At 43.7% G+C, this 22,114-nt stretch overlaps 1 protein-coding gene across 3 annotated transcripts in view; it reads left to right on the top strand.

Moving 5' to 3' along the window:
• Window positions 1–22,114, top strand: part of EFR3B (EFR3 homolog B) — a 94,483-nt gene that overhangs the window by 20,188 nt on the left and 52,181 nt on the right. For all 3 annotated transcript variants that reach the window (XM_063300361.1, XM_063300351.1, XM_063300342.1), the window contains exons 2-3: window positions 17,542–17,618; window positions 20,829–20,956. In XM_063300361.1, the coding sequence (XP_063156431.1) occupies window positions 20,850–20,956 (107 nt within the window). In that variant the 5' untranslated portion in view covers window positions 17,542–17,618; window positions 20,829–20,849. The remainder of the gene's footprint in view (window positions 1–17,541; window positions 17,619–20,828; window positions 20,957–22,114) is intronic.

Genomic DNA, 22,114 nt, shown 5'->3' with positions numbered 1-22,114 from the left:
CAGGAGGGACATGGGTCTAGATGACAAGTGGTGGCATTTACTGTCCTGAGGATCCTGTCCACTTCCTCGGGTCCAACAGGATCAAACTTTTCCCAGATAACATGGTAAGTATGCTCCCTTGGTATCTCCACAGACCATGTATCACGCTTGGAGTCTCACGTGGAACGGATCCAAGCGATTTTGTCTTGCAGATGCTCTGAAAACTCCTCTGCATGGCCCTGTAGATGAGTCACTGTGCCCACCTTTCCCAAAAGGGATTGAGTTATTTTAAACAGGGCCGTTGGGTAGCATTCTGCAGACGCAATAAGGGTGAAGAAGTATTGATGCTTCGCTGCTCTTATCGCCACCATGTAGCCCTTAATAGCATCTCTAACCAGTGTTCGGTCGGATTCTGTCTTTGTCTTCCTCCAGCGGCGCTCTAGACGTCTCTTAATCCTCTTCAAAACCCTCAGCTCCTTTGTAAACCATGGGAAGCATTGGGTACGATGAGGCAAGAGCGGTCGCACAGGCGCGATCCTGTCCAAGGCCCCGGCCGCCTCCCTATTCCAGGCTGCAGCCAGGGCCTCCTCTGGACTGTGCAGCAGATCCCGGGGTATAACCCCCAGCTCCCTCTGAAACCCTACCAGGTCCATCAGTCGCCGGGGGCGGACCAATCAAATGGGTCCCGCCTCCCTGCAGAGGGGGGTGACATAAGAGAATCTCAGGGCCACCAGGGCGTGATCTGACCATAACAATGGGGATAGCTGTAACTATCCCCTCAGGTCACGTATTCTGACAAGAAAACCAAGTCCAGGGTGAGGCCACTGCCTCGAGTTGGGTCCCGAATAATCTGAGTCAGGCCCATGGCTGCCGTGGTAGCCATGAACTCCTGAGCTGCCTCCGAGGCACGCCCCAGGGATGGCAGGTTGAAGTCCCCCAGAACCGTAAGTCTGGGGAGCTCCCCTGCCAGCCCTGAGATGGCCTCCAGCAGCTCAGGCAGGGAGGTTGCCACGCAGCAGGGAGGCTGGTACAGCGGCAACATTCCCAACTGCTCTCGGAACAGGGTCTCACAACCGTCTGCTTGTGGAGCAGTGCCCCTGAAGGCCACCAGAGACTCCCGGATGACAACTGCCACCCCTCCTCCCCTGCCCTGGGGTCTCAACTGGTGCCATGCCGTAAAACCAGCCGGGCAAATTTCCGAAAGGGGCACCCCCTCTTCAGGGCCCAGCCAGGTTTCGGTAATACATGCCAGGTCTGCCCCCTCCTCAGTGATCAAATCACATATGAGGGGGGCTTTTTTGTTAACAGGCCTGGCATTGAGTAGCAGCAGCCGGAGACAAGGGCCCCTATGGATCTGCTGACCAGGGCCTGGATCTGAGCACAGAGGGCCGGAACACACCACCAGTAACAAACACTGGGGGCATCTTCCCCACAGATGGCTCGCCCTCTGGCTCCTGCCATAGCGTCCCTTACCCATCACCACCTCAATAATATGACCCACCCTGCAGCCCCCAGAGACTCCCCTCAGCCCCACTCCTGCACTTCCAGAGTCCCCAACTTGGAATAGAGGTCCCTCCATCCACTCACACACTCTCACACAAACACCATTATCCACAGGGCAATGGCAGGCCCCCCGGCACACCAGCTCATGCTCTCGGCGCCGTCCAGGCCCAGCCATCACCCACCCATTCACTCTTCAGTCATTCACTCTTCAGTCACAATGCTCCCTGTTGGGCCTCTCTCACTGGTCGGCCAGGGGCATCTCATTCACTCCCCCTCACCTCCTGCCTCTCACTCAGGGGGTAAGTGCTCTCCCACACCATCAGACACTACCAGACTCCCCCCCCTCATCTCTCACCCTAGGAGGGGGTCCTCATTCACACTGGAGGGGCCCCAACAGCTCTCCACTTCTTCCAGACAGGTAGGGAGGAGGTGGCCAAGATCTCTGTGCCAAGCCCGCTCCACATCCCCGAGTTCTGTTATGCCAAGGCCTGTGCCCCTGGGTCTATCCTGGGGTCTCCCTGGTCGGTCTATAGGTTCGCTGTCTCGCTGGTCCACCAGGCTGGCCCTCCAAGTCCATTCTACCAGCTCGCTGTGCTGCTGGTCCGCTGAGCAGCCGCACCCCCGCTCTGCCCGGCTGGCCCTCCAAGGTGGGTTCGCAGGTCTATCCTTCCACTGGTCTGCTGCGCCGCCAAACCGCTCCACCAAACTGGCCCTCCAGAGTCATGCCGCCGAGCCGTCTGTCCACTGCACCGCTAAACCACCCCACCAGGCCGGCCTGCCGAAGCCGGTTGGCCGGTCCTCTGCGCTGCCAGGCTGTTCCAACTCGCCTCCAGGCTACCACAGGCCCACCATCCAGAGTCCCCCCCAGGGTCAGTGCACCGCCAAACCTTGCCGCCAAACCTCCGGAGCTCTGGAGCTTGCTGCGCCGCTAGGGCTCATCCAGACCCGTCGCTCCGCACAGGGCAGGGGACTCCATCCAACCCCGACCCATCAGATATGAGGGCCGGGGATCCTAGAAGTCCCCCTTCCAAGCCCCGGCCGGCAACGAGACTCGGTGGGAGAAGGTAAGACCCAGGAGACTCGGGGGGAGGAGGTGAGACCCAGGAATTTCCCCTCAGAGCAGCAACTGATGTCGGCGTCTGCTCCCGGTCGCCATCTTGGATTTTTCCCACAACAACAACCTTGTGAGGTGAGTTGGGCTGAAGGAGAAAACTGAAATTTGGGGATACAGTCAGAGGTGCCCTAGGAGTTGCCAGCAAAGGTCTCAGGAAGTTGCCCACCTTGTTTAACAGGAGCCCCTGTTTTTCAGCTTCTCATTCTCTCTTTATTACAGCATGTGGGCCTTTCATATTCTTTCAGCCTCGTATTCTTTCAACATCTCATCTCTCTCCAGCAAGTCACTTTTTGTGAGCAGAATCCCAAAACACAGTCTGATCCTATGCCTTTCCCCCTTCAGCCGGAGCCAGTAGAGTCCAAAAGTGGGTTCAGAGCTTCATTATGTAAATTGATTCTCTGCAGACTGTTCGTCCTCCTGCCATGGTTCTTGATATGTTTTTTCAACGGCCAAATGTGCTTTGTCATTCAATGGAGCTGCTGAGACTCATTTAGAACTTCAAAATGCATTTAATGTGTTTATTATAATAAAGTAATGGCTCATGCAGGCATCAAAGCAGCTGAATAAAGGTTGCAATCCCAAGTGGCAGTGGTTATAGAGGAATTACTGTAATTATCCGCTGTTAAATCAACTTCCCCAGCTCTGAAACATCTATTTTCTGTTTTTATGCTATCAGTCTGTCTCCAGTGTCTTGGCAGGTGGCAGTGCCTGGCTGACCTTGTTTGGATTCAGAAGCTATGTAGCATCAGGCCTGGTTAGGACTTGGATGGGAGACCTCCAGGGAATCCCAGAGCTGTAGGCTACCTTTGGAAGTGGAAAAACCTTTTAGAAGAAAATAGTGGAAAATCACCTCTGTACTGTTACCAAGAAAACTGCATGGTAGTGTCTATCTAGCCATTAGGCACAGTGTGGAGGTTTCATCTGCTGCTTTGATCAAATCCTTGAGGTGCCACCAATGGGCTCAGAACTTCAATACATTGCACTGTATAAATCAGCATTTCCCAATCTGAACATTTAGATTATTTTTAGCTCATTTTTTTCACTACAGTATACCACTCTTTCCTGTTGAAGGAACCCTGAATGGTATACCAAAAAATGCAACAATCAGAACCATCTTAAATAAAACCATCATCAGTAAAATCAATGATCCTGATTTAAAAAATTAAAATAAGGCAGTCCTGGAGCAGTTGTTACCCTACAAATGCCTAGTTGAGCAGGCAGGTCTTCAGTAGCGTCAGAGGGCACCAGTTGCAACTCCCAGAATCCCTAGCCAACATGGCCCCCAAACCAGCAGTCCTCGCCAGGTGGGAGCATAGCATTTCAGTACAGTTGATGTGCTTCAAGACTTTATGCATGTTGTGCTTCATGCCCAAGCTTGGCTTAGCAGATTTGGATTTGTTATATTTTGAAGAAAAAAGAAATACGGAACAGTAAAACAGTAACAGTTCTCCCAATCATGCCATCTAGAATTCTTGTTCCACAGCTCCTCTGTCCTGCTGAGATATCCTCAGACATTGGATGCACCAACAGATACATTTCTAGCATAATTTTGGAGATATGGATTTCAGTGTGTTTGAAGTATACTGTAAAGCTGTACATGATTTTACATAAGAATCTTCTGGCTATACATTTTGAACAAGTAAAACCTTATTCTAAAAAGTGTTTCATTTATTCCAAAAGAGGATGAATTTTGTAGACATTTTTCAGTGCATATGGACAAAACTCCTTCATTTCCCCCCTGAATATTTCTAGTTCCATTTTCTCCTACAGTCCTTTCTCACCCCAGACCTTCACTATTATGGAATCACTGTTGGCCTAAAGAGAGCAGTGTGTTGTGGCAGGTAAATTCTTGCCAGAAGGAAGCAGGGAGTGGTAATTCGCCATCTCAAGTTTTGGTTTAGGGGAGAAGTTTCCCTACCCTAGACTGCAGTTGTTGATATTACAGTATTTGGATTAGGGTGCCATTTTGACAGTCAATGTCTCTCTCAGCCTACTTAACGGGATGGTGGGAAGTTTAATTCCAAACTCCTTGGAGAAAATAAAAATGCAATACAATATAAAACCTTTAATAAAAATGGAAGGATTCCACACTTAATGTAAAATTCTTCACTTCCATGATATCTGAATGGTAGTTTTTAGCTCTTGACCAAAGTCAGGTGTTTTTCCCTTCCACCTATGCTGGTGGAGGGGTGTGTGTGTCTATGTATGATTGGAATTGTAGTCTAACATGATTGGAAAAGACTGATCAGCATTCAAGACTTGAATTTCAAAATACTCATGTGATTATTTTTTTGAAAGAATAACTTTACAGATAACTGTTGATTAAATATTATCAATAATTCCCTGCACCTATTACATCTGTAGACTATAATGCATCTTTTTGAATAAACTCACTTTGCAGCTTCTGAATTGTTGATGTGGCTACTCTTATTTTCCCTTCTCTTTCTTTATCTAAGCTTTGCGGAGTAAAATTTTAACACCACAATTTCTTGATCTGCTGTAATGATGCATTGCCATACTTATCAGCAGTTCATTTCTCTTGCTCTCTCATCTTATACACAGATAGGCTTCTCTGCGGAATTTTGTTTCAGCCAGTCTGGCAACCCAATTTTGCTTTTAATTAAAAATGCCAAGAAAGGAAAGATAAACTGACAAATCAAATCAATTCTATGGACAATCTTTTCTAATCTCTTCTACATGATTCTTGTAGTACCTGCTCAGGAAAGGCCTGAGTCATCAGGAAGTCAGTCTGGGATATGAATCAATACAGATTTTAGTTTGGTTGTACCCTTTAAAGCAGAGGTTCTCATTTCTTTTGGACAGTGGGCACATTTAGAATTTTGAGAACAGGTGGGTCATTTTGCAAAATGACTTCTGGATGGGTGGTAACCAGTTACAAAGGGCGTTACCCCTGTACCAAGTTACCATACCATCCATGCATCTTTGAGTTGGCAGAAAAATATACCAGCATGATATTTGCTGTCCCAATGCTGATCCCCATCTGTCCTCTGTTGACCTGTTCTTGGTTACTGCAGTTCACTGACTCCAAGGTGACAAAGCCTAACAGATTAGATACACCTTGGAGGCTATCCTTGAATAGTGACCCAGTAAGGGGAAAATATGTCTTTAATATCTGTAGAGCTAAGGTCACTTAGCCTGTTTCAGTCAGGGACTTGGGGTAAGATGGAAGTAATATGCATGGGAATGCTATAGAAACATCATGTTGCCAGGATGGGTTTGTCCTATGGTTAAGTATAAGTGGGGAAAAGCTGAAAGCACTAATTTATCAGAATGTTATTTGCCGTTCCTTGTATCCTCCTCCCCTTGGAATGCTCTCTGTTATCCCTACTTATTTTTGTCATTTTTCTGAAAGATGCACATGCCTCTAAGCAAAGAACTAGGCTGTATCTGCCCCTGGTTTTATTTCGTAAGAAAGCTAAAGGGGCCCATTTGAGCATTTTTTAAAGACAGATGGTGCTTGAAGCTGGTACGTTAGTTTATAGTGTGCTTGGTTTGTTTTTTAGTTAGCAGGCTTTTTAAATATAAAAACCAAATGAAGCTGGGAACATCAAAGAAGATGTCCAGAGAAACATTGGCTCCCTCTGGATGCAAGAGAGGGGATCTCAGATATTTAAAAAAATGGTTTAGATCAGGGTAGGAGAAGGCTAGATAGGTATCAAGTTCATTGGGGAAGATGAATATCTGTCTGGTTTAGCCCTGTGGTGTTGGCCATTAAATCTGGGGCCTTCTGGATGAGAATCTGGTGCTTGATCACTGTGCTCTGAACCTAAGGGCTCTTTCCCACAGCTCAGTTAAAGCATTCTGCTCTCATCTGTGAGCCAGCATAAAACTAAATTGTCATAGGTTTTGCTATTTTCATTGTCACATTATATTGTCTCTATTCTGGCTTGCAGCCACAGGACAGGATTTTTATTTCCTGTGCAGAGAAGCCTGCCACCCACCACTCGCCTTCTGATAACACTAACCAGCAGGAAAATGGTCTACCAGTCACAACAGTACTTGTGATTGATAATGGTTGGGCAGATGGCTAGATTTGTGGGCTTAGCCACCTGTCTAAACTTGCCTTCCCCCTTCACCTGACTTGTCCCTAATAGCTAACAGGCATAGGCTGCAGGGTTGCCCCCTTTCTGTTGTTTCCTGGTGCAACCCCACCACACCTTTTAACTATCGATGGCAGTCATTAGCCAGGCTGTTTTTGAACACAGGTTTAATGCTTTTTGCAGAAGAGTGCTAAACCAGTATTCATTTAGTACTCTTCTGGAAAAGTGCCAGACCTCTGTTGAAAAGCAACAGCTGTCAGCCAAGAGTAGGGATGGGACTTATATGAACTGGATCTTTCTCTCTGGTTCTGAGCAACCTCACTCACCATCTACTGTTGTTTCAGCTGCTGTTGAATAGGAGTTTAAAGCTTTTCCAGAATAGCACTAAACCTGTGTGCTGTTAAACTTTAGTTTACTGATCTTCTGAAGGGATGTTAAACCCTTGTTCAAAAGCAGTCTGAACAATAGCTAACAAGCATGGTAGAAGCTTGCACCATAAATAACAGGGAGATCCAGCCCTCCCTTATTTCACCTTATACTTTCCCTAACACTGATACTGTCAGTTCCTACTTAGGCTAATCCAGCTCTCCAGTCCAAAAACTGGTTCAGAGACCTCATTGTAGGGGTGGGGGTGGGGGTGGGGGTGGGGGTGGAGGGAACCTGGCTCAAAGGAATCAGAGTCTCCTGCTGCCAAAATAGAATGGCCCTGGACAATGGTCCTCAGAAGCCAGGGGAAGGATTGTGCGCACAGAAGCTTGGCAATTAGTTCCAGGCTGATTCTGTCCTCCTCTGGGTCACATGACAGTACCATCAACAAAATGTTGGTGAAGCATGTCAGATTGTACTCATGGTAAAACATCCATAGCTTATTGGCTTCTTGAGGGGGAAAACACTATTTTAACACTAGGACAGCTAAGGACAGCTTTAAGTTGCCTGAGTTACAGGCTGCGGACATTATTGTGTTGCGGCAGAAAAAAGGTGCAAGTGGGGAAAGGCCTTAAGTGTAAGTTTCATGATTACTTACATAGCATTGGTGGGCAACCATTTTCAGCTAAGCGTTGCTCTTTTCTTTTGTATTGTCCTTGGGGGCTTGATGGTGACATTGTATTATCTTTGGAGTGGATGGGCTGACATTTTTGGTATTTGGGGGGACTTGAGGAGGGTTTCAGTAGTAAAATCTTGCTCCTGAAATGCCTTTCCTTGTACAGTAAATGGAGAAATCAGTCTGATTTTTATGAATTTGCTTTTTTTAAGAGGTGAAACAGTGAATTGTGTCTGTGCAAGTGTTGTGCGAGACCCTGTTGGCTCACAAACTCCTCCCTCTATAAAAACCCAAAGGTGCTCTGTAAGCTGCAAATGGGGGGCTGGGAAGTGACCTGAGGTCTGCTGGCTTCTCATCCCAATTATAGAGTGTTCCTATATATTGGGTAACTTAAATGTCCCACTTTTCTCCCTCCCCCGAATTAAATTGAAAGCCCTGCTTTTACAGATCCTAGTATGGTCTTCCTGTACAGTTGGAAAATGTTCAACCTGGCTTGAATCACTTTACTTAATCCCTGTGTTTGGTGGGAGCCTTGATGCCTGTTTGCATTAAAGAAAAAGAAGAAGAAAAAAATCACTCTTCGGGGACTCTGCATCACTCGTGGTTGGGCTTCCTTGCATGCCAGAAACATTGGTCCAGTGACTGACACTTTGTCCTTTGCTCCAAGCTTCCCCCTACATCTTGTCCTAGGAGAAAACCCCGCGGCTCCCTTCCTGACCTCTGGGTGCCTGAATCCTCCTCTCAAGGAGCATCTCTGTGACTCAGCAGAATTCTGCTTGCACAGCAAATGCTCCTTCAATTACATCAGCTGCTGCCAGATGGACCCGGCTCTGGCTTGGGTGCCTAGCTCTCTCTGCTGGCAGAATTCCCAGCAGGTGCAACAGCTCTCTCGTCCCAGCCAGCTTTTTCACACTTGCTTATCTAGCATAGCAAGAAGCAGTGCATGTTGGAGACTCACAGTCCCTCCTTCACCTTTCCTGAAAGAGGCAAGTGATGACCTCTGCTGTTGATCCCTTTGCTGTGAGCCTGGCGTGGTGCTGGAAGGTGATCCACCTGACCAGAGGTACCTTTCTTTAGTCTTTGCTTTGTGTGGATGAATGGTCTAGAGGAGTGATTGAGGGACTCTAGGTATATACAGGAGTGGTTCCTTTTTCCTTCTTTCTTTTTAATCTCTTGCCCCTTGGATTATCCCATTGAGGAAAACGGAAATGGTCCTGGGGTTTGAACTATCAATAAACTATGAATAGGTTCCCACCCCATGTTACACCTGGTTAAAATGAGATTAGGAGCTTGCAGTGTAGTGCACTGTAGGAATCCAATCATTGTTTTAATGTGTTGTCTGAATGACATCATCGTGTTAAGCCGTAATATCATTTAATTGTTTGGGCATGGTAAGTTATGTAACATTGAAATTGTGCTATGTTAACTTGAGTTTTGGGTATGGCATGATGTGTGAACCCAGCTGATAGGTCCCTAGGAGGCAGAGTTGCCACCTTGCAGATGCAGCCTTGCTAAGTGAGAGTAACACCAGCAGCTCTCATGCTTTTCTTGGGATTCCAGTACCTGGAAGTGGAGGCCCTAAAGTTTAGAGGACAAATAAAGTCAGAAGCAGTTTTAGATCCTTTACCATGTTAGCTGATGTGCCTGTAGGCATCAGTAGTCTTAGTTTGACTGTGGCCGCTGGACGGAACTTAGGAAGATCAGCGCATCCTATTTTTGCCTTGTTCCTATATGCACTTTATAAAGCCAAGGAAGAAGTTAAGTTTACATTTGATTATTGTTAGTTTTTGTTGTTACAGTATACTGCTGAGGTGGCTAAACCTTAGTGCTAAAATGGTATTCAAGAAAGGGCTTTCAAAATGTTAGTAAGGAATATGTGGCTGTATCCGCAGGGGGAGGAGAGAAAGACTTGCTTATTCTGAGGAAGCCACGCTGTTGGACCTTCCATTGTAAGAGCGTTTAGGAACAGTGTTGCATAGCAGGAGACTGTTTCTCTAACCAGTGCAAGAGAGAAAGGGGGGGATTCAGCAAGGAGTCCTGAAATGTTGGGGTGGAGGGGTAGAAGTGAAGTCTTTGTAAACTTACACAGCAGCACTTTGATTTTCCCTTCTTGTCTTCTCTTAGTTTCACCAAACTCTGCGCATCAGCAAGAAATCCCCCAGAAGGGAATTTTCAAAGCTATAATGGATCTGTTTGCATCAGTGAAAATCCAGAGTCTGAAGTGCACATTGATAGAGTAAATGTCTGTCATAATTTAAGTTTAAAACAAAGTAATGGATTAGCATTTCAGTGCTATAACATGTGGCCATGAAAGACAATTAAAATGCAATACTTCAAAAGTATTGGAAATAGTTACTAGGCGAAGGATCTTATTTCCTCAGAAACCAAATATAAAAAGAAAAAACAGTAAGTGTTGAGAATAGGCATCTGATGTCCATGCAACAAAAGAGTAAATGCAGGGGCTCTGTGCTTAGCATTCTGGAAAGATCAAGCCATACTTCATGCCTGGGGGCGGGGGGGGGGGACTATTGCAACATTACACTCATAGATTAGTCGCAACTGATTGGAAGCCTGTGTTAAAAGTACATGGGGTACTAGGAAGGCAAATCGTTCTTTGCTGTGGTTGTACCACTAACCCTACTCTACAGCCTGCCTTCCCTACTCTCTACAGTTGAAATCGCTGGCAGCTGCTGTTACATTTCCTTGCTTCTTGCCTGCTACTCCTTCATCCACCCACCTACCTACCTACCCATCCCACTCTACCAACATGGAATGGATGTTTGCCTGCTGATAGTCTTTTAAGTTGCCAGGTGTAACAGTGGCTTATGTTGCAGATATGGCTGCCACTTCCATATTCAGTAGAACTGAATCTACATTGCTCCTCATTAAAGTCCCGTTCTCTGCTGTTCCATTCTTCAATCTCTCATCCTTAAGGGAAACAATACAAAACTCTTGCATCAGGTTATCTTTTTCTTTAAGAGACAGAATAAACGTCCATATTTACCTTCTCCTTGCAGAGGAAAATGCTACTGTGTTGACATCCATGGACTCATGTCCCATCTGCTTCAGCGTGCAGGGAATCAGGCCTATCCAGGGGGGAAAAAAGGGAGAGGTTTGTTGTTAGGAAAATGGAGCAGACTCTTTAATGAGCCCCAGCAATGCTACTATGTGGGTGATGCCCTTTGCCAAGCAGATAGTTTCAAGGGATTCCTCCCTTGGTAGCAATCCCAACCTCATAGCGAAGGCGGCATTGTTTGACTCCAATGCCTGGAGAACAAGAGGCTTCCATGAGGCCACTGAGGTGGTTCCAGTCCTTGGTACAGCATATCACAGGCACAGAATGGGCCGGGCTTGCTGACAGGGCAGTTGCTCTGTCTCTTGAGTTCGTTTAACTCTTTGACACAAAGACAAAGGGCCAGGCTTTAGCTGTCACTGGCTTCATGATCCCGTCTGAGCAGCAGATGGAGGCTGCAAGTAAATCAAGGGGGTGGTGGGGGAGGGTAATATATGTGCAGGGCATGCTTCTCTTTGGGGTGGAGGGTACTTCTCCGTGTATGCTGGCATTGGCTTTTTTTCTTTCTTTTTTCTTTAATTTATCATGTTGGCTGGTGGTCATCAATGACTTTACCCCAGTAAGCTGCTTTTAGAGAAGCAGATTTGGTTTAGCACTTTGCTGTACAATTTTATCATGGGGTACCATCTGCAAGGGGGGAGGGGAGCTCTCCTGTAGAGTCCTTGTTGAAAGGAATTGAGACTGTGCAGCCTGCGGAAGAAGCTCTCTGTAGATCATGTCCTATGAAGTATATTTCACTCATTCAAATACGATTGTTCTTTGGCTCTCAAAATCAGTTATCCAAGGGAATTGGTTCCTCTAGTCTTAAGATAGGTCTACCTTTTCTATCTTTGCTGCAAAGCATCCAAAAAGTCTTGGGCTGGCTGTTTTTCCCTGTTGTCTATGTTGAGGGAGTGTATGGCTGTGGTTAAGCAAACTCTGGTGCTTATAAAGGTGTGCATTATCTAGATCAGTGTTTCTAACCTTGGCAACTTTAAGATGTGTGGACTTCAACTCCCAGAATTCCGTAGCCAAACAAAGTTGAAGTCCACATATCTTAAAGTTGCCAAGGTTGAGAAACACTGATCTAGACAGCATTCAGATGGCACAGCTGGACTGCTTAATGACTAGTAATATTGCAGTGACTACCTTTTGAGCACCTTTAATGCTCTGTCCAAATTATTACCTGGGTACATTGTTGGAACTAATTTAGATAACTAAGCCTGAGAGTTAACGTTTGATGTTTTATTAGGAAGTTTAGTGTTCATTGGGTACCCTACAATATCTTAAGCAGTCTTCATTATCAGCCTGTATGTTGTACTGTTGCTATCATTCTCATAATTGGAGCTTATGGAGAGAGATAAAATTGAGAGTGTTATAGTCTCAATATATATGAAAGATGGCACCAGGTTAGAGGAAAGCTGGCTGAAGGCCACCAGATCACATTATTGCATAAGTTGACTCTTGAATTTGTGACTTCTGGCTTTCATCCATACCAGTGGCCTGGTTCCTGAGAGTGTGGTTGACCAGTATTACCATTGGAACTAAGACAGGCAACACAATTACTATATATAAGCTACATCATTGATTTTTAGACATTAGTGTCATAAAATATAGTGGTAATGGTGATAACCACTGGTTTTGATGTCTTTGGGTAGGAATTCTAGGGCTAAGCAAAAATGCCCTCTTAAAAAAAAATCTCCCCCCTTTCATAGGAACATAGGAAATTTCTGTTTCTTTTTGTTGTTGTTCAGAGGCCACTCTTAAACTTAAGGAATTGGAAGTTGCTGGTTCAAGGGTTCTTTCTTTCTCCTTCCCCTTTTAAAAACGATCTTCCTCCTGCCAGAAGCAGAAAGAACAAAGTCCAACTCTGAAAAGATGATGCCACTGCTGTCACCATTACATGGTAAACTCATTCCTTGAAATTACGAATAATTTCACTTGATCATGAAGGGAGCCATATGGATGTTCTAATTGAACTTCAAATGAAACCTGTTAGGCAAAGAGTTTAGCAAAGAGGTTGGACAACTACTTTGCATGAAAAAATTCAGTCCTAGGGATGTTGGACCGTCCTAGGGATGTTGGACTCCAGTCTGAAAACCCAGAAAAGCTGCTGTTACTGCCAACACTATTAAGCTTGATGGGCTAGTGTTTTGACTCCAGAGCAGGCAACTTTGTAACTTTCAGCTCAGCTGTAGATAATGACAGATTCAGAGAGAAGGATGTCAATTCTCTCTCTGAATCTGTCATTTAGGAACTATTGTTGGCAATAGTGAAGAGTAGAGCTTCTGAGTTGGAAAGCGGCAGAACTTGCAGCTGCTTCCATGTCCAACATCCTAGAAAGATCTGCCTTGCCCGTTTAGAAGTGGAATGCCGGATTAGATGGTAGTTGAGTCTCACCTCCCAATATGGTCTCTGTGGTTTTTTTTATTTATTTATGTACACACACACACACATACACACACACACACACACATATATATATATGTATATATATATATATATATATATATATTATAATATATAGTATAGTATAGTATAGTATAAACAAACAAACAAACTCTTTAGGCAGTATTAATGAGAAGACCTGGAGAAGATGCTGATGCTAGGGAAAGTGGAAGGCAAAAGGAAGAGGGGCCGACCAAGGGCAAGATGGATGGATGATATTCTAGAGGTGATGGGCTCATCCTTGGGGGAGCTGGGGGTGGCAATAACCGACAGGAAGCTCTGGCATGGGCTGGTCCATGAAGTCACGTACTAATAACTGAACAAATAAACTGAACAAATAAAACAACAAAAAGGCAATATTGATTAATTTGTAATCGGTAATTTGTGTCTGTTTTCATGCAACTGTAAAAAAAATGGAATACTTAGCTTCTCATGCAGGAGAGGGGAGGAGAGAGGAGAGTCCCATGTTGGGTGGATTAATTAGCTAATGTTTGCAAATTGTGTTGAACATGGCAAGAATGAGATAAAAGCTAGGCCTTATTATGCAAATTGCTAGCAGCTTTTGGCTGCTGGCAAGGGGCCAGAATGGCTCTTCTCATTCTCCCATCTTGCCTTCCTTCTCCTCCTGTTGAGAAAGATCCTTCCATTCCCCAAAATAAGGAACTCTGCCACTCCTCTAAGCTTCCTTTCCAGTATAACTGCCCCAAGTCTGTTGAATTTGCTGGCAAGGCAGGGACTCCCTCTGCAGGCTGCTTCTGCGGGGTGCAACTATGCTGCTGGCTGTCCTGTGGGCGAAGTAGGGAGGGTAGAATTATGACCTGCCACATCATCTTTCAAAGCTGACATGAATTTGGGCTGCTGCAAGGGTTGGGGGATTAGTTTATGGAGGTGTTTAAAATGAATCTGTCGCATGTTAAGGAGGTCAGTGTTTGCTAGATGTTAAATTCAGCTAAAAATTATTGTTGATGAAGCTTTGGGTGGGTGGGTTCATCAATTTTTCAAAAGGAAAATCTTATCTCTTTTTCTGAGCTCCTCTTGCCATGTCCTACTGACACCAAATCCCATTTTTGCAAGCAGCCTGAATGGGTCATATATAACTTCTTTTGCTACAATGTATGGATCTGCCATGACATCTAAGGCTTGTTCTGGGATGATCATTCTTTGCGCAAAGAGGAATTCTGTGTATATATATAATAGCAGTCCAAAGGCACTAAGTAGAGCACTGGACTCTATTTCCAGACTTTATTATGCAGCCATAGGGACTAGAAACATGTCTGTAAAATTGATCGCTTTCTCGAACAGCCTTGGGATTTAGTTAGGCTGTGATGAGCAATAGGGGATGGAAGGTTTTCATTAAACATGACAAGGCTTTGAAGCACCCCATGGGTATGGGACTGTTCTCTGGAGGCATATAAAATTTGAGAAGATGCTGGGAATAAGAAAATAATTTTCAAAGGTCTGATTGAAATGGAGGGATGCCCAAATTCAGAGAAGGTTGGGTTTGCAGATGGGTATTTTTTAAATCCTCATCCAAGAGGATTTTTTTTTTTTAAAAATGGAGTGTAAAATTCAAGTACTATATCTCCCTCTTCATACTGGGCATCAAAAGAATGCCCTTGGCTTATCTGTGTATCCTGGTGGTTTGGATATTTTTCAGTCGCAGTTGGTAGGGGTTGTGCAGTTGGGGACCTATAGATATACAGTACAGGTACAAGAATGCTGGCATTGACTATGGGAGCTCAAGCCTGTTGGGTGACATGTTAGAAGTAGGAACAGAGAAGTCCAGTTCAAGCCAAGGATGCAACTTGTCAAAGACTGCGGTGTCTCTCAGCCTCATTTCAAAGTTTAAAATGAGAATAACATACTATTGCTCAATATCAGACCCCAAAATAAAATAAGACAAGGCAGAACCCATTCTGGGTCGCACATGATTGGTGATTTGATGCATGATCATAATAAACTGTTTGATCATGAATTTCTGAATGTAAGTGATAAAAATTGAACTTCCCAAACCTTTACGGTGTGGAGTTAGGAGAAAGCAAAACACTTGTCATACGGACAACTTTCAACATCAAATTCCTTTTGTTTTTGAAAACATATTTGTTCTGTGTAACAGATTATTTTCAAATAGAAAAATGCTAATCTTATTTTTAATAAGGTTTATTAAGAATGGAGCTACATATTAACTTGTCAGTTGCTTGGCTGACTAACAGTAATGTAGGTTGAGAGGCTGGCTAGTTGCAAAAGAAATCAATATATGGGGAATGTAGCCATTCCTGTAGCCATTAACCCTTCTGCGATATCTCCTCTCCCCCCACAATCACTCTCTTTTTCTCAGAATTATTTATAACCTTGGATCTTGCAGGAATGAGATTGCCCAAGTAATGGGGTAACAGGGAAAAACATGGTTTGAGAACAGGATGGATGGATGGTACTTCCGCCTGCCAAACTTTGATCATTTCCTCACTAGTGATTTATAGCATCTTCCAAACTCATCTAGCCATCATTGTGCCAGAATAAGAGTAATGTGGACAGGCATTTTATTAATTCAGCAATGGCTGGTGATGCTATGAAGAAGCTATGGAAATTACCTTTATAGTTTCCTCTTTCCACATACTTGATAAAGTTGCCTTAAATAAAACTGAAATATGCATATGTTGGAGAGGAAGTAACAGCTGTGATTTACTCAAAGGGATACTGAGACAATACTTTATGGCAAGGTTTCTCAACCTTGGCAACTTTAAGATGTGTGGACTTCAGCTCCCAGAATTCCCATGCTGGCTGGGGAGTTCTGGGAGTTGAAGTCCACACATCCTAAAGTTGCCAAGGTTGAGAAACACTGCTTTATGGGGAGAAAAAGAACCCCACTTTTTAAAAATCTGGATTCCAGGGTAGTTTTACTGTTGATCTGCTTCCTTTGGGGCAAGAGGTCCTGGATGGACATAAGCCTGTAGTGTTCAGCCTGAACACCTCTTCTTAGGAATTCTTCCCACTGAATCAGTCATTGGCTGATGCATTTTTTGTAGCATAACTCATTTAAAGACAGTATGTCTTAGAACTTAAGTTTTGAAGCTTTGTAAGAAATGTATTGTTGTATTAAATTAGAAATGGGGTAAATTTACACTACTCAGAATTCTGAGATAATGAGGGCATCTTGCTGAGGATTCTACACCCAGAGGAAGGGAGAAGAGGGTGGGCACTCCATTAAGGCATTCAAAACCTTATGTTTACATGGGTGTTTTAATACCTAGCAATACTCTCTTCTATGAGTGGTCTTCAGTAATATGTTTTATGGATTTTATACAGGGGGTTTGGGGTCGACACTGATGGCTTTTCCTGTTATCTTATTCAGGCAGTGATGAGTTTTGGAGCTGAATGGGTGTGGTCCAGCTTTTTGGTCTCCTGGCATTTGCCTGTGAGCTGCCAAGGAGTACACTACAAAGCCACTCACTCCTCTGAAGACACCAGCCACAGCTGCTGGTGAAACGTCAGGAGACCAGAAGGCTAGACCACAGCCATTCAGCCCCAGAACTCACCACGTTTTCAGAGGTCATGGGAAGTAAGGTTCCATGTGAGTAATGCAAGAATTCATACATACATACAATAAACATACTTTGTATTTAAAATAGAAGAGTCAGCTGTTTGTTTGTTTAGAGGTAGAAGCCACAGAGAATAGGAAAGAAAGTAAAAGTATGGCACCATTACAGGTAGTCCTTGACTTACAACCACAATTGGGACTGGAACTTCTGTTGCTAAGCAAGGAGGTCATTAAGTGAGTTACACCCAATTTTACAACCTTTTTTGCTGTGGTCGTTAAGTGAATCAACATGATCATTAAGTAAATCATGTGGTCGTTAAGAGAATCCAGCTTCCCCCATTAACTTTCCTTGTTGGAAGCTGGCTGGGAAAGTCACACATAGTGATCACGTAACCCAGAATGCTGCAGCCGTTGTAAATATATGCCAGTTGCCAAGCACCTGAATTTTGATCACATGACCACGGGGATTCTGTGATGGTTGTAAGTGTGAGGACCAGTCATACGTCACATTTTTCAGCACTGTTGTAACTTCGATACGGTCGCTAAACGAATGGTCATAAGTTGAGGACCGCCTGTAAATGGAGAAATGATGACAAGTTGGCCAACTGCAGAATCCAAAGAGATATCATTTGTTTCTTTGTTTCTTCAGTTTGTATCCTGCCTTTCTGTCCATACAACATTGTATGTTATTAGACTTGGTTTTGATGCAAGGAGACTGGTCTGCATAACTAGTTGAAAACAAATCTAGAACTCATTTCTACTACTCCTTTGTTGTGTAGAGGATTCATTTCCTTTCTGTTTCAGGTGTGTGTGGCTGTTGTGGAGCATTGCGACCCCGTTACAAGAGGCTTGTCGACAATATCTTCCCAGAGGATCCAGAGGTAAATGAACCTTAAGTGAAAGCTTCTGCACAGCCAGGGGTTAATAGGTATAGTTATAGCCCCATTGCTTATCCTCCTCTTTTGTTTTTTAAAATTATTTATTTATTTATTCGATTTATGTGGCTGCCCATCTCAACGAGTGACTTGTTGAGGATTTTATTTCATTATGCTAAACTAATCAACAAAAGAAAAATGCAAATACATGCAGGAGTGTTAAGGATCAACCCAGTCTCTAAGCTGAGAAACAGCAATTATCAATTCATGGTTTGTTTGTTTTTTAAAAATTGTTTCAATTTATTCTGGATTTCCTCAGTCTTCAGAAACTGCCAGGAAACCATATCAAAGATTTTCTTCTTGTCCAAAGAAATTAAAGCTACCGGATCTTGCCTCTTTTGAACTAAGCCGGCCCTCTTCTTCTCTTGCTCCCAAGCTCCACGGATCTGTCCAGTCCATTTTTAAAACTACAGGAGTGGCCATTACCAAATCAGACAGCAGTTAATTCTGCAATTATATCTATTTTATTTTATTTCAATAATTTATATGGCTGCCCATCTCATGACAGTGACTGTAATATGTTGTGTATTATGTATATGTTGTGTACACATTAGATAAAGGAGTACTTCTTCCTGTTATCCATCTTAAGTCTCCCTGCAGATAAGTGAGTTCTAACACAGTGAAGGAGGGAAGGAACCTTTTCTCTGCCATATTTTTCATATTATATATGAGTACCTCTATTATGTCTTCCCTTACCTATCTTCCTTTCAAACTAAAGCACCCCGAGCATTCCATAGGGGAGCTGCTCTAGTCCCATACTCTTTACAGTTGCCCTTTTCTACACCTTTTCTGCTCTTTTTCACCCCAAAGCTCTTTCTGAATAGCAGATGGGGCCATCTGCCTTCATGTGTGCAGAAACATTTCCCAGAATGGTGGCTGTTTTATATTGTCTCCCCACCTAATATGTAAGAGGTGGAAGTGCTTATTGAATCAAAGTTAACTCAATCCTAAGAAGAGATCTCATGTGGCCATGCAAAGTTCTACATGCATACACACACATGTATATATATGCACACACACGAACACACAACGTGGAAACTTAAAACTAGCAAAACAGAAGGAAGCAACTAAAGAAAACCATATTCACATCTCCCTACCTATTTCCATATTCCATCCTTGGTTCTGAATTAAGATGCAGCATGCATGAAGAGGAGATCTGAGAGAGCTGCCAAATCCCTTTAAAAAAAAAAGGAGCTGTTCTTTTAAAGCTTGAAGGGTACATGAGTGCACATGAGGACAGTGGTGATAGTTATACACCCATGTGATACTGTAACCGATTCTCTTTTGCTTTGAAGAAGCGGCAGTCACCCTGAAGCAATGTCTTTATCTCTTTATTCAGCTGGCCATGTGGTCCATTGGTGCTCATGTGTCCTCTAAGGATCCACGTGTGAGCCTTTCATTGCCCTGAGGGAGGCAGTGATACAGAGGTTCTTTAAAACCAGCAGTTCATCCACACGTGCTTTCCAAGCTCTGGTTGCTCCATGAGCATAATAGGAAACCCAGAACACTTTCTCTGCTCTCTTATGGTGTGGATGGTGTTTGCAATGTCATCAAATGGTGCTGTGGTGCATTGCTTAGGAGGTATGGAATCTGGTGGAGTTTGGATTGTGGAGTGATAAAACTGAATGTCCTTAAAAGGCAGACAGTTCAAACAAAGCTTTATTTGTTAGCCACCTTTCTGATGGAAAAGGTGGGATGGACATTCAGTAAATCAAGGTCAACTAATCTAAGCTAAGCATACCCAGTTCCTTTAACTGTTCTTCATAGTGCTTAGCCTCCAAGCCCCTCATCACCTTTGGCAGTCTTCTCCCCACTTTTTCCAGTTCCTCAGCATCTTTATTGTATTGTGGAGAATAAAACTGAACACAGTATTCCAGAGACGATCTAACCAGTACAGAATAGAGAAGAGCTATTACTTCCCATGATCTTGATATTATACCTCTGTTGATACAGCCCAAGATTGCATTGGCTTTTTTGGCAGCTACAACACACTTCTGGCTAATGCTTAATTTGTGGTCTATTAGGGAGAAGGTCTATTCAACCTTCTCCCTGTTGCCCATTACCATCTCCCTATCTTCTCCAACCAGCAAACCAGATGCTTTCTTGACTTTCTTCTTCCATACATACCCAGTGGTGTCCTAATGTATATTGGCATAACTCAGCTTGGTGCTATATTATTGGGTAAACAACAAAGAATAATAAGCTGGCAGACAAAAAGGCAATCCATAAACTTCTATAAGTAGAGTTAATTTCTGTCAAGCCCAGCCCAGGAACGACCAAGGATCAGTCCAGCCAGACTAAAGCAACTCTACCTAACCTCAGGGGAAATAACCTGGGAAGGCTCTAGGGCAGGGCTACCCTGAACCTCTTAGTCTTCCTACATCCCATCCCTGGACTCTTATCTTGCCCTCCTCCTTGGAATGTGCTCCCTTCTTCCTGAGAACCAGCAGCGCTGCCAAAATCCACCTTACCTTCCATAGGTTCTGTGAAAAACAGTAAGGATCAGAGATGGAGTGAGATGTGATGTGACCTCTCAGGCAGATCAGCCAAGCAAAATCTGTTTGGATTTTAGTTCATTTGTTCTTTTCTTAGTTCCTTTTAAGTCATGGAAAGGGGAGAAGTTAAACTAGGCAGGTAGACCAAAGGACAGCTTCAGCAAAGTCCTGGAGCACACTCTTGTTTTTACTCAGACTGACCAATAAGTTGAGGGATTTTGTAGGAACAGAGCCTTAACATATTTCTGCTCCTGCAACTAGCTTATTAAGAGCCCCTGTGCATTTTCCTCTTTCCTTTTTCAGACACAGAACCATGCCTGACATTTGGGGGGTTCTGAGTACACGAATATGTGAGAGCCAGGATGGAACACTGTTTAAGGTCCAAGGGTAGGTCATGGGAGACTCAAATTCAAGTCCAAGTCCATACTCAGCCATAGAGACTCACTGGTTGACTTTGGGCCTTTCCCTCTGTTAACCCAATCTAACTCATAGGATTGTTTTGAGGATAAATTGCATGTGGGAATACTATGTACATTGCATTGAGCTCCTAGAGGAAACCTGGTGTGTGTTTGTGTGTGTGGGGGTAATATATTCAATAATATTACTAAGCTAGTTGGAACTTATGTTTTAGCATGTTTTAGCATGAAATGGTTTCTTTCAGGATGGGCTGGTAAAAACCAACATGGAGAAGCTGACTTTCTATGCCCTCTCTGCTCCAGAGAAGCTGGATCGCATTGGAGCTTATCTGTCAGAGAAACTGATCAGAGATGTGGGCAGGCACCGATACGGGTAAGGGATGCTGTGTATTTTCAGAAATGCCCTTAAAGTAGCTCTTTATTACCCTCTTTCTTTGCCATTGTTTCCCAATCCTTTCTGCATATTAAATATAAGTTGTTTCTGTCTTTGGATATATGGATCCAGTTTCTACCATGCTAATCCAGCAGTTCATCTAGTTCAGAATCGTCAATGCCAACTGTTAGCATCTTTCTAGGGCAGCAGTGCTCAAACCAAGGCCTGGGGAGTTTACCAGGTAGCCCACCACAGCCTCCATACATTCATGTTCAGCCACATTTTGCCAGACATGCCAGCAGTCAGCTGGTTTGTGAGAATAGATCAGTGTCTGAAAACTGGTTTAACAGTGATAATACAAGTGGCAGTACAAGTAAGAATGTGTGTACTGAAATTCGTAAGATGGACAATAATGAAATGGCCTCAAGTTCAACTTTGAGCCCATGTGTGCTATGCAAAATGGAAGTGATAACAAACAACCCCAAAAGAAAAATGTTAATAGGAAATGGGATGATGACTATCTAAAAAATAAGATTTCATTGGCCTGGAAATCTGCTTGACTTTAGTCTTGTAGTATTCAGAGATTTTTACTGAAGAACATTCTTGACAAGTTTGTGCTAAGACTTGTTGTCATAGCATGAGTTACATAAAACGATTTAAGTGGTAAAAAAAAAAATCTGATGTTAAGTATTTTGATTCCAAATTTAGTTTAATACTTCTAATAACAAACGGAATGAGAAAGCATGCACAAAGCCACCCATAATCATCATTTTATTGGCCCAAAAATGTGAATGATCGCAGTTAAAGACAAAAATATAGGGAGAATGCTGCTTGTAAAACTGAGTGATCTCTGTTATTTTCTAAATGCTTATTTAATGATTCACAGTTGCAAGATATTTGAAAAACACTGCAGTAGATTTATCATAGATTTCAATTTCCTGTATCCTAACGGAAGTTTGCACCTAGAACTTTCCTGCAGGCAAAGCCAGTTTTACTGCCACTGGACTACAGTATTCTGCATAACAGCACTTTATTTAATTTGTATCCAGTCTTTCCATTAGTAGATGGAGGACAGGTCTGTTTCACCACCCAGTGGCAATATATCAAGCCATAGCATAAGCACACACATACATTATTGTTTTGTTCTACCTCCCACCA

The sequence above is a fragment of the Candoia aspera genome, chromosome 1, assembly GCF_035149785.1.
Source record: "Candoia aspera isolate rCanAsp1 chromosome 1, rCanAsp1.hap2, whole genome shotgun sequence".
Lineage (NCBI taxonomy): Eukaryota > Metazoa > Chordata > Lepidosauria > Squamata > Boidae > Candoia > Candoia aspera.
Note: the sequence above shows the minus strand (reverse complement) of the source record. Positions and strands in the feature narration are given on the sequence as shown.